This window comes from Mustela putorius, unplaced genomic scaffold (assembly GCF_011764305.1).
Source record: "Mustela putorius furo isolate JIRA1106 unplaced genomic scaffold, ASM1176430v1.1 tig00000129_pilon_pilon_pilon, whole genome shotgun sequence".
Classification (NCBI taxonomy): Eukaryota; Metazoa; Chordata; class Mammalia; order Carnivora; family Mustelidae; genus Mustela; species Mustela putorius.
Window position 1 is genome coordinate 13,675,841 of NW_025421290.1, and position 18,386 is coordinate 13,694,226.

The 18,386-nt window shown below is 43.3% G+C and overlaps 1 protein-coding gene across 1 annotated transcript in view; it reads right to left on the reverse strand.

Annotated features, from left to right (window-relative positions):
• The window catches only part of RTN1 (reticulon 1), a 220,497-nt gene that overhangs the window by 76,200 nt on the left and 125,911 nt on the right, over positions 1–18,386 (reverse strand). Inside the window, exon 3 of the mRNA XM_045070127.1 lies at positions 12,988–13,740. Coding sequence (XP_044926062.1) covers positions 12,988–13,740 — 753 coding nt within the window. The remainder of the gene's footprint in view (positions 1–12,987; positions 13,741–18,386) is intronic.

Genomic DNA, 18,386 nt, shown 5'->3' on the forward strand with positions numbered 1-18,386 from the left:
GAACTTTAGTTAACTACAGCTGGGGTTAATTCAATAGCGGCAAACCTTGTACAGACATTTTAAGTCACCCTAGGGGATTCTAAAAAATTCTGATGTAGGGACATTACACACAAAGATTATACCTGGGATATTTAGGGTGGGGCCTAAGCATATATATTTTGGGTAAAAAACCAATACTCAACAGAAGAAGATAAATTGGGCCAGTAGGCCTTAGGAAGCCTTCCAAGAAACAACCTGTCCCACAATATGTTTGGGAAGGCGCTTACTAGTGAGATCAAGTCAACCTCCTATAAATCACTGGAAAGCAGTCAATCAAACTATGACATAAGAAGAAAACCTATAAACTTATCGATTGAAATTTTATGAAAGAAGATGTTGCAGAAAGAATCCCTGCATTAAATCAGTAACTGGGCTAGACTATTCCAAAGTCCTTCTCATTGTATAATTATTATTAACATAAATATTTAAATAGTAATAAAATGAGAACATAATTACATAACCTAAATGATCTCAATTAATCCTCACAAGAATCTTGTATGTAGGTACAATTCTCCCCTTTGAACAGGTGAAGAAATTGAAGTACAGACAGGTTAACTTGCCCAAAATTACACAGCTAGTACTAAGTAGTGGAACTAGGATCCAAACCCAGCTAGCCCCTGCGTCCTTGCCCCTGTGAAGAGAAGGATATACAATCAACATCATACAGAATCCAGAGAAGGGGAATCTAGAGAAGGGGCCACTGGAGAGGAAAGGACCTTGGGCATGGCTCAGGGATTCTTCCCTGATTCTAGTTGAGGAACTCAGTCCTTAAAGAACAGTTCACAGGTCGTGAAAGTGAGATGGAAATTTCCAATGAAGACTTCCACTTTCTTGCTCTAATTTACAGTGAACTGATGATCCCCACTCTAGGATGGCGTTCCCCAGGTACATGTCCAGTGTAAGTTTAGAAAGGGCATTCTGACTTAAACCAGATTCTAATATGTTTGTGTCTCAGAACACATACCGTTGAGAATGGAGCTTTAGATTGAGGAAGTTACTCCCTAAAACCATGGATTAGTCTTACCCTAAGGTGGCTCATTCTGGAGATCTGTTGCATAGGAGGGATCACACACTAACTTACTAACACATGAAAAAGAATTGGTTTATCAAATTATAGCTGTATGGTATACCCTAAGAAATGGGGAGCATGAAGGACTCCAAGGATCCAGAATACAGGGGATGCACGTTCTTTCTTTTTTTTTTTTTTTTTTAAAGATTTTATTCATTTGTTTGAGAGAGAGACACAGTGAGAGACAACATGAGCGAGGAGAAGGTCAGAGGGAGATGCAGACGCCCCATGGAGCATGGAGCCTGATGCGGGACTCAATCCTAGGACTCCAGGATCATGACCTGAGCTGAAGGCAGTCGCTTAACCAACTGAGCCACCCAGGCACCCGGGAATGTGTGTTCTTAAAGGGAAGCCAGGAGAGCTCAGGAACACTGGGAGCCTCAAGTAACTGAGGGACAGTGTTGAGGTGAGAGATACAAGGGTGGTGGGAGGAAGGGGACCCCAAGATACAGTGCCTAGTTCCCAATTTTTTTTCCTAGTCCCCAATTTTGCCTAGGCTAGCCCTAGACAGAGGAAATTCTCTAGTTTTCTTAGAAGTTTACCTCACAAAAACTTCATATGATTCTGCTCCAGTGAACCTAATGGTCAAAAGGGCTACTTCTTAATTTGTACAACTACAGATTAAAGATCTGTTTGGCTTTTATGACAACATTTTGCTAGGTAGCAATACAATGTCTTGAGGACAGGATTATCTTTTTCTGATAGGTTCAGAATTATGCAGCAGTAATTTCAGCAGGGGGACTGATTAGCATCAGGAAAGGAAAGTACAAAGTAAAAAGGTATAGAAGAGAAACAAGACAAATATTCTAACATACATTCTAACTACAGGTCTTTCCCAACTTCATGGTACATCATGGGTGACCATATTAGTCAGGATGAGGCTAGCTACAGGAATAACCCCAAAATTTCAGAGGCTTCACACAGGAGAAATTTCTTTTGAATTTAATAGATCAATGTGGTGTTGGTTAGGAACGAGCTTTTGCTAAGAACTGGGATCCTGTGTGGAGAAAGGGGAACCCTCCTACACTGTTGGTGGGAATGCAAGCTGGTGCAACCACTCTGGAAAACAGCATGGAGGTTCCTCAAAAAGTTGAAAATAGAGCTATCCTACGACCCAGCAATTGCATTACTGGGTATTTACCCTAAAGATACAAATGTAGTGATCTGAAGGGGCACGTGCACCTGAATGTTTATAGCAGCAATGTCCACAATAGCCAAACTATCAACAGATGAATGAATAAAGAAGATGTGATATATATATATATATATATATATATATATATATATATATATATATATATAGTGGAATATATATATATATGGTGGAATACTATACAGCCATCAAAAGAAATGAAATCTTGCCATTTGTGACAATGTGGATGGAACTAGAGGGTATTACGCTTAGCAAAATAAGTCAATCAGAGAAAGACAATTATCATATGATCTCCCTGATATGAGGAAGTTGAGAAACAATGTGGGGGGCTTGGGGGGGTAGGAAAGGAATAAATGAAACAAGATGGGATCAGGAGGGAGACAAACCATAAGAGATTCTTAATCTCACTAAACAAACTGAGGGTTGCTGGGGGGAGGGGGCTAGGGACAGGGTGGTTGGGTTATGGATATTGGGGAGAGTATGTGATATGGTGAGTGCTGTGAAGTGTGTAAACCTGGCGATTCACAGACCTCTACCCCTGGGGCTAATAATACATTATATGTTAATTTAAAAAATAAAAAATGAAGATTAAAAAAAAAAGAATTGGCATCCTAGCTTCATCTAGAGGGAAGGTCTGTGAAATGTGGTGCTGAACTGAGCAGCCACTTCAGAAATGACTCTATACTATGGAAGAGAAAGTTCCAACTTGGTGTAAAGTTACCTAGCTTTATCGTTACAAAATGGGGCTCATATACATTATAAGGGCAAACATTATATACAGTTGGAGAGATGAAACTTACAATTCAAGTAAATGGTCTGCCTCTCATCTTAGAGGAGTACCAATCCAGATGTGACAGATGAACAGTAAGGCTGAATTCTGAAAAGTCTCTCTTCACTACAATTTAGCCCTCAGCCTCTAGGGTTTGGCTCAGGGACTTCTCAAGCAAGTCCTCTTCTGTTTTTAGCCACACTCATAGGACCTGAGGGAAAAGTGTGGTGTCCACAGGAACAAGAATGGAAACCATGAGAGGCTTAGAAATCAAAGCCAAAGCCAAGATTTTCTGCTTTGGAATTAGAGCACATCTTTGCAGAATATATAAAATCTACCCCAAATTTCAAGATTCTGTTCAGAGAAATAAAAGAGGGCCTAAAAATGTGGACCCAACAAAGAGAAGAGAAAGAAAATAAAAGGGACAAATTGACAATGAGGCCATTTTACCTGTATCAAAATTATCTAGAATCAAATTACCTGTGACTTTTTAAAATATTTTCCAACATTGAAGAAAACTATGACTTAATGTGAAATTGATTCACCATCAGTTGACTAACCTAAAATTGAAGAAAAATTAAATCCTTTCCAGGTAACTGGAAAATTTCCAGTTGACTGACAGTGCTAACACTTGACCGAGCTGTACACAGTGTATACTATTGTGAGAGTCCTTTATGTCAATATACACAAATGATAGTATATCTTCAAATACTAAATTAAGTTGACATAGAAAGCTTTTAGATTTTCTTATGAACAATTCAACTATCAATTTAGTTGGAAAAGGGCTCTGGGTGAGAGTCAGATCTTATTTTAGATCCTGTTTCTTCTGACCCTGAAACACCTGGAACAATCTTGGACTTCCATTTAAAACAAGGGCATTGATCCAAAAACTCTAATTAGTAGGAAACTATGGTTCACAAATTCTACATGGTATTATATTTTATGGTTTGGTACAGGCCAAATGGTATAGCTTAAAATTAATTCTGGTAAAAACTAAGCTACCATTGGGAAATTTTTTTTGGAAACTCTGTCCTCATTCTTGTTCCAAGGAAAATATGGCTAACGATTTAACCGAACAATCACCACATAAATGGTCTAGTCATTTAGCCATTCAGTGGACACTGTAAAATCATTCAAAGACATGTTTTCTTACAGCATAACCCAAGAGAGCTGTAAATGTCACATCTGGTAGTTTTAGATGAGGTTAAAAAGTAAAGGTTGGATATTTTCATCACAACCACTGGATGGCAACAGACATTAACAATGAGTTGAGATAATCAATACAAAAATTTCCTCTGCACTTTTAGATGTAGAATCAAATCTCCTTGAGGTATTAGGGGGAGATTAAAAAAAAAAAGTGAGTTTGGAAGTAAAAGAATTAGTTTGGGGACGCACCATCTGCTTTTGCAAGTGATTTGTGTGTAGAAAAGTCCCCTATGATTTCAATGCTCAGCCAAGGGTTGTAAGAAAATGAGCCAGAAGGGAAGACGTAAACCAGCATGCTGTACTTACCATAATCTGCAGCTTTCAACTGGATTATTTATTAGTGACAGTGAGATATTTTATCGTGTGTAAAATCAAGCCTGTAATCCTCACTTATGCCTGGTACAACCTGTGCCTGGGGCTTAACTCCACCCTCAGGCCATTTCTCTCTCCTGTGATTTTTCCAAGCTATAAACAGAGGCCACCTGGAGGACCCTTCTGACTCAGGAGGCCCTAAACTACTGGGAATGTGAATGCTTAGCTATCTGTGTCCCCAACAATATCCTTCTGGGGTCTTTGTTCTGGAGGCTTTGTGAGGTGGGGAGATGTTAGGAGCATCCTTCTGAGTGGGCTGCCAAGACTCACATTATCTCCCCTCTACTTCTCCCATGAGGAGGTGGAAGTCTCAGAGCTAACAATATAAATTTTATTCTAAACCCATCACATGAGCCATTTTAACTAATATCTGAGCCCAAACAGAAAAGCCAACTTTCAGGATTCTGTTTCAGGCCCTGGAAGAAGATGGGGAACTACAGGAAAAAACTGCCAAAGATTACTGAGTATTCTGGAAATTCAGCCTCAACACAGTCCCTCAAACAGTAATTCTCAAATTCTGGTGTGCCTAGGATTCAATGGGACCTACTTAATAAAGCAGATTCCTCAGTCCCTCCCTAAGAGACTGTGGGGTGAGCCTAGGAATTCGTATTCTAAAAAAGCTTCTGATATATTTAAATCGTCCAACAACACTTTGAGGAACACTGTTGAGAAAAACCAAACAGTTCCACTGAGCATCTCATCCTTTCTCTCTACCAATTGACCCAAATCTCCACAAGGAGAGAGAAAATTCCTGGATCAATACCTCTCTGGGCAGAAGAGGACTACTGCCTCAGGCCTAGGTCATTTCAAACCCAAAAGGATCATTACAGAAATAGTGTTGACTCAGAAAGCTCTGAGCAATCACAGATAAAGACCATGGTCAGCTATAACCTTGAGACGAAGTAACCAGACCCAGTGGTGTGCTTGTCTCCATTTCAGACCCCAGTTTGAGTGTTTGTCTTAAAGCCACCTTTTTCTCTGACTTTAACCTCTGCTCTCTGTCAGGCTGCTATCTTTTCTTTGCCTGCTAGTATAATTTTTATCCATATTTGGAACTTGTACTTTAGGCTTTCTGAAGTTTTTATAAATTCCTGGCCCTAGCCAAAGTGGTGCCTAATTCTATCTAGATAACCAACTTGCTTGTCTACAATTCCTGTCCACCTTACTACAGGCCTTATTTAACCTCCACAGGTACCATATTTGACCCTCATTCCAGCTCCAGTCTCAGCCACCCAAACATCATGGTCATCTAAACATACTGATGACCGTTAGATCCGCAGTGGCTTGGCCCTGGAGATACACTGGGTACAGAGGCCAGACTGTGAGAGAGTTATTTCAGTGCCATCATCACACAAATGGATGGTTTTCTAACAGCAGACACAAAAAATGGGTTCAATCACTCATGAAATAGAACTAAGCTTGGGGTTACTTTTTTCCCATTGTAGTGTTTTTTTTTTCATCTACTTCTAATCATTATGGTGACTACAAACTGTGAGGTGTTGGGAATCAAGTCACCCCAACCACCCATCTAATGCCTCCACAAGTCCTGTGAAGTCAGTCTGCAGAATCTACCTCAAATCCATCCATTCCTCTCCATGTGCATGGCTACCACCCTGTCCCGGTCACCATTATCCCATGCTTCCTCAGCAGTCCTCCTGCTTCCACACTCATCTTCCTCCCACCCCGTCCTTCAATGGCAGACAATGTGACCATTAAAAAAGGGAGAGAAGGTCATGTTACTTCCTAGTTTAAAACTCTTGGTATCTTCTTGCAATGGTTAGTATAAAGGCCAAACTCTGCACCCTGGGCTGGGTAGGAAAGGACATTGCCACCCTTCCAATCCCATTTCTTGCCACTGGCACCTTTGCCTACCACATACCAGCTGTGCAGACCCCCCGACCCCAGTTTCTAGAATGACCCAGGACTTTCCTTCTTCTGGCCTTTCTATTTTCTATAGTTTGGAATTTTCTTTATCTCTTGCCACAGTTGGTCACAGAGTTTCCCCCTCCTCTGACCTTCCTACTTAAGTATGACTACCACCATGTACTCTCTCACTCTCTCACACATCATTCTATGAATTTCCTTTTTAATGGAAACCTCCACATCTCCACCAATGCAAAACCCATGAGGGGTGGATTCACGTCTGCCTTGGCCACCATTATACTGATAACATCAGGAATGTAGTATAACTTATTGGTTGAATCAAAAGAAGGATGAATGAATTGGTAAGGTCTTGCATTTGCAAGGCTGGCATAACATTAGATAAAATTTATTTCATTCTGTATTAGAGTGTTTTGTGGGATTGCAAAGATAGAATCCAGAAGTACAGAGACTAATATCTGTGAGTATCCCACCCAGACTTTAGTGGAAGGTGAGGTTAGCATTTAAATGGGATGGAGAATCCTCTGGAGTTAGTCTTGGCTCTGAGAATGAGAAGTATGTGAATTATATCCTCCAAGCTGCATGATTACATCAGCAAGAAAAGATGATTTATGTGAGGGGTAAAGGGGCTAGATCGTGAATCAAGATCACCACCTATTAGGGTCATTATTTCTTAGAGGCACTGTAATATTTGCCATCTGTGAATTCTATCTCTATAGGCAAGTTCAAGGTTAACTTGAATCCATCTTAGGAGCTTGTCTATGCCTTCTGTGCCCAGGCAAAATTTATTAAGGAGCTGTGGTTTACCACGTCCCAAAAAATTACTGAAATACTAGAGGTATAATAACTATTTCAGATCAATACACACCCCCTGTTGAAATATCAAGAACATTTGTCCCTAGAAATAATAAGCTCTAGGGCCACCAAGATTTGGAGCAGTTTCTATCCAAGTCTGAGAAGAAAATTTCCCCAGTTTTAAAGCCACCATTTTAAAAACATAGATCAATATGCAGTCTGGGACAATGCTAACCTTGCGACTACTTCAGATGGAAAAGCCAATGAGGTGAGCTGCTTACCAGCAGCCTTATTTGGGATGTCTCACAAAAGCAGTTTAATTGGTTTGAATAGTCTAAGATGGAAAGCTCAACGTCTCCCTCTAAGTAGTACATTGCATATGTCCTCACAGAAGCCAAGCTTTATCTAGCAGTTACTCGTCCATCTCACTGAAAGCTGGTTTAGGGGCAACAGTTACAATGGCTTAGGGGCAATCAGCCTAAGTCCTCAGGCTGATTCTGAAATCTACACTGTGAAAGAAAGAGACTTTCCAAGAATCTTTACAGCCTGATTTATGAATTCCATCTCATGAAAGCAAAAAAACATGGGACTAGAAGTTGATGACTTGTTTTTCAAATTACATGAAAAGTAAATGGGTCACACTTATTTTGGTTCCTTTGAATATTTTAGGGCAGAAGCAATATTTGGCATAATGATGAGAAGCAATAATAAACTTCATAAATGTTAGGTCTATTTAGAAGACCTCCATCTGGTAGCCTTCCAGTAAATCACGCCCCCACAGGGGAGACCAGCTTCTCCATGCCACAAGGGGCTGAGTCCTGCAAGCTCAGGCCGCTGCAGCTGGTGTCCACAAACTGAAGGTACAGGGGTCTGCCTCCCAGGGCACAGGAAGGGACGGAAACAGCTGAGCGCCCCCTTGGTCTCTGTAATTAAAAAACAGCATATGCCTCGGGCATGCTCACCAAGGTGGTTTTTTACTACAGATCTGGGCGGCTCAGCTCATCTGCTTACCCTTCACCATGCTTATTGAAAGCACAGGTTGCTTTCAATGCATTCGGATTCCGCAGTCCTGGTGCAGGAGCAGAGTAAGACCTCCATTTTTTTCATCAGTACTCCAGGAGGTTCTGAGGAAGCTTGAACCAACATTTCTCAAACTGGTGTCACTGGATGTGTTCTTAGGAGTGTCGCAAAGAGAATTTTCACATTTTGTATTTTTATTTTAATAATTTTTCATGTTTTAAGAACATTTTGGGGGATCCTGGGTGGTTCAGTTAGTTAAGCACCTGCCTGCAGCTCAGGTCATGATTCTGGGGTTTTGGAATAGAGCCCTCCCTGGGGCTCCTTGCTCAATGGGGTGTCTGCTTCTCCTTCTCCCTCTGCCAAACCCCTGACCCTGCCTGCATTCTCTTTCTCAAATAAATAAAATCTTAAAAAAAAAAATCCTGGGTCATTTGGATGATAATTTTATAACCAAACACTGCCATGAGACTTCCTCTAAGTGTTTATATTCATGTTGTACTTTTACAACATGAAATAGTGAGTTTTATTTAGATCCAGACCTGATTTGAATGTTCAAGCCCAAGTGAAGCCCAAATGATATCCTGTCATTAGCTCAGGAAGGACACAGAGGAAGGAAAGGAGAGGATTCTGACAAATAACATCAATGAATTGTATGTGGAGGGTCTACAGGATGTCTGAACAACAGTGGGGAAATGGGCTTGAAGCTCAGGAGAATTCTCCAGAGCCAGAGATCTGGGATGTGCTACCCATAAGGCAGTGGCTGAAAACCCATGTGGGTGACAGTAAAGAAATGAGGGACAAAGAAAAACAGGGACAGAAATCAGAGGCAAGACAGAGGAACTGGAAGGAAGGTAGCAAAAAGATGGGAAAAGAGGTCAGAGAGTAAGGGGTGGAGGAAGAAGGGGAGACACCAGAGTGATAAGAGAGGAAAGAGTTCTAAGAAGGAGAGAACAGTGTTCATGTGAGTGGGTACTGTTCTTGATTTTTACTGTCACAGGAAGCAAGTGAGAAAGCAGTCTGTCCAATGTGATATCACTTGTGCAGTCACAACTTGTATATGCTTGAATACTTACAGAAAATTTCTGAAAGGTACCAGAACAACAAAACCTGTGCATATCTCCAAGAATTAGATCAGGAGGGCGGAGCAGGGGAACTATAACTTTTATTTGGAACGATTTTGTTCCACTTATATTTATTACTATGAATATATACTACTTTCTCACTAACATTTTTTTTTTTTTTTTTTTTTTTTTTTCTCACTAACATTTTAAGGACTGGCCAGCACTATGATCTCAAATTAGCAGAGAGGATAAGAAAGATGAACTCAAAAGAGGCCATTTTGGGGGCAAGAAGGGGTCACTGGTGACCTTTATCAGGATGGTTACAGGTAGAAATGTGAAAGCTGGCTGCCCTGGTCTAAAACACTGCTTCTCAGGCTTTGACAGATAGAGGAATCACTTTGGGATCTTGTAAAAATGCAGACTCTGATTCCATAGGTCTAAGATGGAGTGAAGTTTCTTTCTTTCTTCTTCTTCTTCTTTTTTTTTTTTTTAAAGATTTTTTTATTATTTATTTACTTGACAGACAGAGGTCACAAGTAGGCAGAGAGAGAGGGGGGTGGGGAAGAGAAACAGGTTCCCCGCTGAGCAGAGAGCCCAGGACCCTGGGATCATGACCTGAGCTGAAGGCAGAGGCTTTAACCCACTGAGCCACCCAGGCGCCCCATGGAGTGAGGTTTCTAACAGATTCCCACATATGATTCAGGGGGATGGTCCAAGCACTGTACATTTGAGTTGCCATGTAAAGAAATCAGAATGTTGGGAGTGGATGAAGAGTATGAAGAGACCACTATTTCCCAAAAAGTGCTCCCTGGAGGAGGAACCCCGAGGAACATGCCAATAAGAAAAATTCTGTAGTTAAACAGGTTTGGTGAATCCCAATCCTGATGAGTCACACTGGGTATCAGTGTTTTCTTGAGAATCTCCTGCTTGGCTTCTCACTCAGATGTCCCTGACAGTCAGGGCTAACCTTGCAGCAGTGAGAACTTCCCTAGGCTCTCAAAGGCCTTCTTGGAAGGTGTGGGGGAGCAGAATGACAGGGGAGCTAGAGCTCAGGAACGCACAGAGGAGGGAAGCTGGAACATGACAAACTGTCTTTTGTCTCTGTGCAGCAGCACCAGAGGCCTTTGAGAGGCGCAAAAGATCCAAAAATAGACTTTATGAAGCCATGGGCACCAGGATACCCTGGCACTCCTTGGCAGTCCATATTACAATGCCATCAGATATTTGCCAGACCTTATTCTAAATATTTCTGGACCTTTCTGCCACTTAGCTCAGCATCAGCCCCACAGCTCCAAAGCCATGGGCTTCGGTGAGCAAGAGCAGGCAACCATAGGGGCTGACCTGACTTCACTGTTGGCGGAGTCCTGCTAGACCTGAGCACAGTCCTATGGTCCACAGACAGTGACTAAGAACTGCCTAGGGGAGGCTGGGCAGCACTGATCCTCTCACCTGCTGAGATGGAGAAGGTGAGAACAGGAGGAACCTCAGAGCTCAAATAACATGCTGGCAGCACTGAGTCATCCTCCCAAGACCTCTGGTGCTTAGCTGCCCCAGAACAGCCTTTTAGACTTTACAGAGAATGCGGCTGAGCAGTCGTTCTGGCAGGAGACTGGAATTCAAAGAACCCCTCAGTGCAGAGAGCAGAGGTTATTCACGTTGGCATGCCTGACTTGTTTAAAAAGACTGCCACTCTCTCCTCTCTCATGTCTAAACTTGGCAGCAGAGGGTCCAAGCCATATGGGACAACTTGCACAGAGATGAGAATGGCACCAGAATTGGCCAGAAAAGATGCTTGAAGCCTTTGCGTTCACAGCTGTGGTTTTCCTCCGCCTTAACCCTTCATCAGACATCGGGTCACTCTGTCAGTCCCAGCTGTCGCACTGGTCTCTCAGATTTATTAGAGAGAGAAACGGGCCTGCACAATTTTCTCATTAGCCTTCTGATGTATTTGCTTCTGAGAATAAACATATTTGAATAGCACGGCACACATGGTGTCTCTTTCAGAGACATTATTTGGAGGATAAAATGGAAACACAGGTCCGTTCAAGTAGAGTGATATGAACCTGTACTCCGCAAAACACAAGCTCCACTGCTTCAGGATGAAAGTGATGGAAGATTGCTCATGCTTACGCCATTTCCCGGGGCTCCCTGCAACTTGCAGGGTCCTTCCCCATCACAGTCAGAGTGGAAGCAAAAGAATCCAAAACTGGTTTTGATCTTCACCTAACGAACATGCTGTTAAGTCTGTTATCAAATATCCTCACTACTGCATGCACTAAAGATACTTCAAACTCTCAGGGAAGAGTTATTTGGGAAATCAAAGGCCAATTCTATGGGACCCTACATGATGCCATGTGTCTAAGCCTCCAAGCAACCACATAGCAAGTGTTATCTCTTTATCACATCCCTCTCAGTTCCCCTGTTCCAATGTGCTGAAGAATTTAGAAGCTGCTTCTAATCTACAAAGGTAAAGATTTGCACTCTGTATTTATATGAAACACTTTAATTGCTACCAGCATCACTGAAGTTATTAGCATATACACAGGAAGGAGGGTATACCCTTGAAATCATTTATCCCCCAAAGGCAAAATACTTTGAAAGAAGCAGAAAGCAGAGGAGATAGGCAGGAGGGGACTTTGAATAAAGCTGTGATTTGGGGGTTGGTTTTAAAGTTCTACCTGGGTGTTCTCCACCCAGGAGCTGGAGAGATGTTCCCTCCTTCACACAATGTAGCCCACATGCTAGACTGCACAGGACCTAATTTATTCACTCACTCTTCGCTTCCTTTCCTGAATTCTGTAAAACAGTTGCAGTCAGGTGGGGTAGATTTGGAAAGAAGAATGTTACACATTCTTCACATACAATGTCTGAAAGATAAAATAACACCTTCCATTTCTCTTGCATTTGAAGACTTCAAGACTTCTTGCAGGAAAAGTAGAATGGCCAAATTAAAATCATTCTTCAGTTATAAGTGACTTTAAAAATTAACTTAGGCCTTGCTGAAGAAGAAAAAAATTCTGGAATTAACTTTGGTCCCTGTCTTTCCTGACTAGCCAGGACAAACACAGACACACAAATCTGGACCTTATCAAGGTCCAAATCCCTTGTTCCTTGTATAAGAGAAAGGAAGGTGCTGAGATCCAGGTGGCCCAGGTATGAACCAGTTTGGCCAGTGAAATGGAGGTGCTCACTACAGTGGGTTCCAGGGCCTACAGGGCTGGAGCCACTCCCCATCACAGAGGGGTAGGAGGATAGAAATGAGCAACCATCCCTTCCCAGGTGAGGAAATCCAACTAGGGATGAAAGACAGGAGGCATTCACTTCATCCAGGAGATCTCGGCATAGACACAGAAGCGCGCTCATGACTGGGGATGCAAGGATTCAGCCAGCCCAGCGGGGCTGCTTGCAGCACGAGGCTCTGATACCCAAGTCCCAACTGTGACTCTGACTCTCCCCATTATCTCCTTCCCATCCTCTCCTGGTTGCTCTCTGGTCAGCGATTGGACCAGCCAGGACAGGGCCGTAGGGCTTGGCCTGAATCCCCACTCTGCGGATGTCAGAGCACCCAGGGTACGAACAGCTAGCAACCAAGTTGCTGTAGTGAGAAGAGCTGTCACTTTACCTTGTTGCTTACTGAGGAAGAGCAGAGGGGCGTCGACGCCAGGACCTCGCAGCTCAGGGCTCCCCGCAGCCACCGGGCTTGGGCTGGGACAAACGGCTTCCTCAGGTTTCCCCTGGGCGGTGGGCTCCTCCGGTGGCGCCGGGGCTCCGTCCTCAGAGGGCAGATCGGGGCCGGCATTGGGGGCGGCCGCAGGGAACTTGAGGAAGGGGCCCGGGTCGGCCAGGCCCCGGCGGCTGGCTGCGCCCTCCTCGGCGTGGGCGCCCGGCTCCTCCCTGATGGCGTCCAAGGCGCCTGGCTTCATGGGGGGCGAGTCCTGCTCCCGCTTAGGGCTCTCCTCTGAGGCAGAGGACGCGTCGCATGACTCGATGATGAGCTCGCTGTCCAGCTCAGCCTCGCGTTCCTCCCTCAGGATGCTGTACTGGATGGACGGCGAGGCCGGCGATGGTGGCGGGCCGCCCACGTGGCCAAAGGTCACGTAGCCGGAAGGCAGCGCGTCCTCAGCGGCCAGCGGGTCCTCAGACACAAGCTCGATCTCAGAGTCCCCTGACTCCGCGCTGCTGGCCTCATGGTCCAGAGGGCTGGGAATGGTTGGCAGCCCGGACCTGGCTTTGGCCTCAGGCCTGTTGGTCCCCTGGCCTACAGGCCGTGGGCTCTCCGCTGTTTCATAGGATAACCCCTTTGCTTCTTTAATGGCAGTGATCAGCTCATCCTCGGAGATGCTGCATTTCCCCTGGGATTCTGCAGCAGATGGTTCTGTCGTCCCACAAAGCGAGAAAGAGCCAGAGAGGCACACACACAGACAGACAGATGGACACAGACAGAAGAAATAAAACAAAATTCCATTAGGGGAGATGTTTTCTTGTTGCTTGAGAAACACGTATCTTATTAGGACAGAAATAGTCTGTTTCCAGGGCTCTGCTGAAAAGGCAGGCCACCTGAAGGAAAAGGCTAATTACTGTTATGGCCCAATTAATCAGAGTTTTACGTACCTATCTATCTTCATCTAGCTACTTTAAAAAAAGGACAAAGCAATTTCTTAGCAACAGTCCCTCAGTTGGTTTTTCTAATTCAATATGGTGAAGATTCTAGAAGTCATGGTTTTAATTTCTGATTCATTCTCTCTGGGAAGTTTTCCAGGTTCACAGATTTCATCAGGTAATGGGATGTACCAAACTGCCTATTTTGGCCCACCAATATCAACAAATCTGAAAAGACACCCATTACTCCTTATTCATTGTTTTCTTTTCATGTTTCCCCTTTCAGTAAGACAAAGAAAGCTTAGTCTGGATCCTTATATGCAATTTGACTTCTGAGCTTTACATTTCCTGTAAGAACCAATACCTTTACTTTTTTTGGGGGGGGGGGAAGTATAACAAAGTAGAGCAATATAAGAGAAAATTTTTGCCAGTTCTACTGAGCAGGCTATGAAGATGACCATAAGGCCCAATGCCCCGGGCTTCTAATGACAGAGCCCATGGAGCCCATGATCATTCATTTTCCTCTCTTCCCCTCCTCTTGAAAAGAACAAAACCCAAGAGTCACCCGCAGTCCCCTGGGTGAATGCCTGCCTTCTGCCTGATGTTTATCCAGATGGCCAGAAAACTTCACCAGCAATCTTGCTGATATTTCTTTCCCTTGGATGAGACTATCTGGGATTACCATGAGAACTGTTTTGGGGAGCTTGGTTTTTCCCTTGTCACACAGCAGGGTCTTATTTCAGAATATCCCAGACAGTGGTCTCTGGCCCTTTTATAAGCAAGAAATATTCATCATTTCTCCAAAGCTTTGAGGTCACATATTTGGGGGTTGAAGAGAGCAGACTATGGCTAGGTAATCTGTTGCTTTAGGATTGTGGGGGAACCCTCATGGACAAACCATTTCAGATTTGTCTAATTCTTTATAAAGCAGAGTTGATTTTATCCTTTATCCATACAGCATTCATTCATCTTATTAGAGAACCTACTATGTGTTAGACTCTCCTGTAGGCATTTGGGACGTATTAGTGAATGAAATAGGTAACAAAATCTCTGCTTATATTCTAGTGGAAGGAGAATACAATACATAATTATATATAGTAAATGACTAAAGTATATAGTAGGTAAGATATTAAGTGCTGTGAAAAAATTAGAGCAGGGTGAAAGGATCAGGAGGGCTGGGAGAAGGTAGGGATTTAACTACAATTTTATTTTTTTTTAATATTTTATTTATTTATTTATTTGACAGAGAGAGAGCATAAGTAGAGGGGAGCAGTAGACAGAGGAAGAGGAAGAAGCAGGTTCCTAGCTGAGCAAGAAGGACACAGGCCTTGATCCCAGGACTCTGGGATCCAGACCCAAACAGAAGACAGATGCTTAACCAACTGAGCCACACAGGCACCCGTGAATCTGCAATTTTAAATACGGTAGCCAAGACAGACCTCACTGAGAAGGTAATCTACATTCAACACTTGAGGAGTCAAGAGCGTGACTCATGACAATAAGCAGAGGAAGAAGCATGCCAAACAGCGGGAACCCATAGTAGAAAGGCCTGAAGGTAGGAGCGGCGATGATTTCTAGGTATCACAGATGCCCAAAGGGTCTCACCAAGTCCTGCTTGTACAACATTCCTAGGAGACCAGGAAGTTGCGGGCAGGGGCTGGGGCTCAGACGCCTACAAGCAGCCCTGCAAGGCAGCCTGCCCTGTGAGCAAGCTGGCCTAGAGCTCAGTGGACCAGGAGACTGGCTAGTGTCCACTCGTTCTACAACCAGGAGCCCTGAGAGGCTTTATATTTGTTTATGTGAAGATATGATTAACATCTGTCTCTTCAGCCTTCCCCACTTTCTCTGACCCCAGACCAAAGCCCCAGGAGGGCAAAGGGCAGCCATTTTTTATGACCATGAACATCTTTTTGTTCATGGTCATATCTCCAGCACCTAGTGTAGGGTCTGGCTAATGTGAGGACTAGCTCAAATCTTCAAAACAGTGGTTCTTACTCATGTGTATGACTCAAAATTCCCCTCAGAAATTTTGCCTTCGTTGAAGTAAGTCTGAAGGGGCCTAGCCATCTCAATTTTGTAACTCCAAGGGTAGTTCTTCTTCTTCTTCTTTTAAAAAATTTATTTGAGAGAAAGATTGAGTACAAGCAGGGGGAACAAAAGGCAGAGGGAGAGGGGAGAAGCAGGCTCTCCATGGAGCAGGGAGCTAGTCAAGAGGCTCAATTCCAGGACCCTGAGATCATGACCTGAACCAAAGGCAGATGCTTAACCCACTGATCCACCCAGGTGCCTCTCCAAGGGAAATTCTAATAGTCACCTCTAGTTAGGGTTGGCAGACTTGACAAATAAAAATAGAGGACATCCAGTTACATTTAAATCTCTGCTAAACTCTTTATTTTTTTAAGTGTATGTCCCATGAACTATTAGTATTTTATTAGCAACCCTACCTCCAGTTGAAAGCCACTGAGGTAGAGCACTCAGAAAAGCTCAGGGATCCTGCTTCATTTACTCAAGACTAATGATAGTATAAGACAGCTGTTGGATATGGGACAGAAGGGCCTGATGTATTTCATCTTGGGCAGGTGAAGGTACTACCCTGAAGAGAATCCAACCTTATTATGAGTTAAAAGTTTCTCAGTAGAAATTAATAGATATTTATTTGCCCTTTGTTCTTCATGGGAACCAAAAGTTCAACCAAGTGCTAAGAGGAATCAGGGGAAAAAATGAGAATAAAATAGAAGTTTTTGTACACTCAGTATTAAAATTCATGGGCCTCTGGTTAAGATATTGGTTATTATGTGTCACAACTGATACAGCAAAGCTAGCAACAGTCAGCAAAAATACAAGAACAGATTATAAAAACTGAGGTTAGAACTGCGCTGCCTGGGGAGATGTGTTTGCTGCTGCTGCTAATAATTATGATGATAGAATTTAGAATGATAAAAAGCAAGGGGAACATGGGTCAGGTTGCCAAGTCGCAGATGCCATCATCCAGCTGTAAATGATGCTGACATTCGGGTCTAGCCTTTGCTCTGGGCTCATTCTTCACTCGACATACAGAGGAATCATTTGAAAACATACATCCGATCCCGCCACTCTTCTCTTCCTCCTCCCCATTCAGGCCGTATTCACCTTGCAGCTGCTCCTTAAACACAGGAGACAGTCCCTGGCTCAGGGCCTCTGCACTGGCTGTCCCCTCAGCCTGGGCCCTCTTCCTCAGGTATCTACATGGCTTTCTGCTTTCCCCTTTCCCCAGTTTAGGTCTCTGTTCAGAGCCCTCAGCAGGGAGAAAACTTTCCTCACAACCACCCTCATCACTCTTTTACACTGCATGTCGCTTTATTTGTCTTCATTACCATTATAAATATCTGATATATATTTATTTATTTGTGTGTAAGCCCTCCCAATAAGAATGCAGACAGAAATCTTGTTAGGTTTCAGCACTGCATCCCCAGTGGTGATGGGACAATGCTTGGCATGGATAAAATGGCCAACACATACTTGTTAAGTGAAGGGATGAATGAATGAAGGAAGGAATGTCAATTCCCAGAGTAAACCCTCCAATGGTTTCCTGTTGCGTATGGTACAAAATCCTAACTCTCCGTCCTAGCATATGAATCCCTGAAAGATCTGGGTCCTGCCCACCTCTGCAACTCTGTTCTATGTCATACTTATCCTTCACTCTTATAAAAATTAATAAAGGGAAACTTCATTAATGTAGAGCTGGGAAGCTAGAAGGGGCTACTATACCACTCAAAGGCAATTACAGACCTGTCAATTATAGACCTCAACAGAAGAATCTTCAACAGGAAGGGATGATCACTTACATGCCCCAACAAAAAAAAAGAGGTACATGAATCTTCTAGGAGAAGCTGATTATCTCTGCAACTCAGTCAAGAAGGAACCATCATTGAACCTGAACTCTTGCTTTTCTCCAATGGACTCTCATTCAAAACAACCACTCCCAATTTCATCTGTCTTATCAATAAAACAGTGTTCCTCTCCTCTGTTGGACTTGCCTATGGTTTTACCATAGATAGCATGTCCTGAATTGTAATGATCTGCTATTCCTGAATAAACCAATGTTTGCTGGCAAAAATAACTATTTTTAAAGTCAACATTTCTTTATAGCATCTTTCAATTCCTAAATAACACAGACTTGGGGCCTGTGTGCTTGCTTTCCTCTGTACCTGGAGTCTCCTTTCTACCTCTTCCTTTGAACTGTGGGCTCCTTCTCCTCATTCAGATCTCAGATCACATGTCACGTCCTCGGTGAGGCCATCCTTGACCCCTTCACACCCAACATTCTATCATTCTTTATAGGAGTCAGACTGTGAAATTTCAGAGACTATGAAACTGATTTACTTCTTACTGCTTATTTCTTACTAAGGGGAGATGGAGTGGTTTAATAATGACCTCTCAATT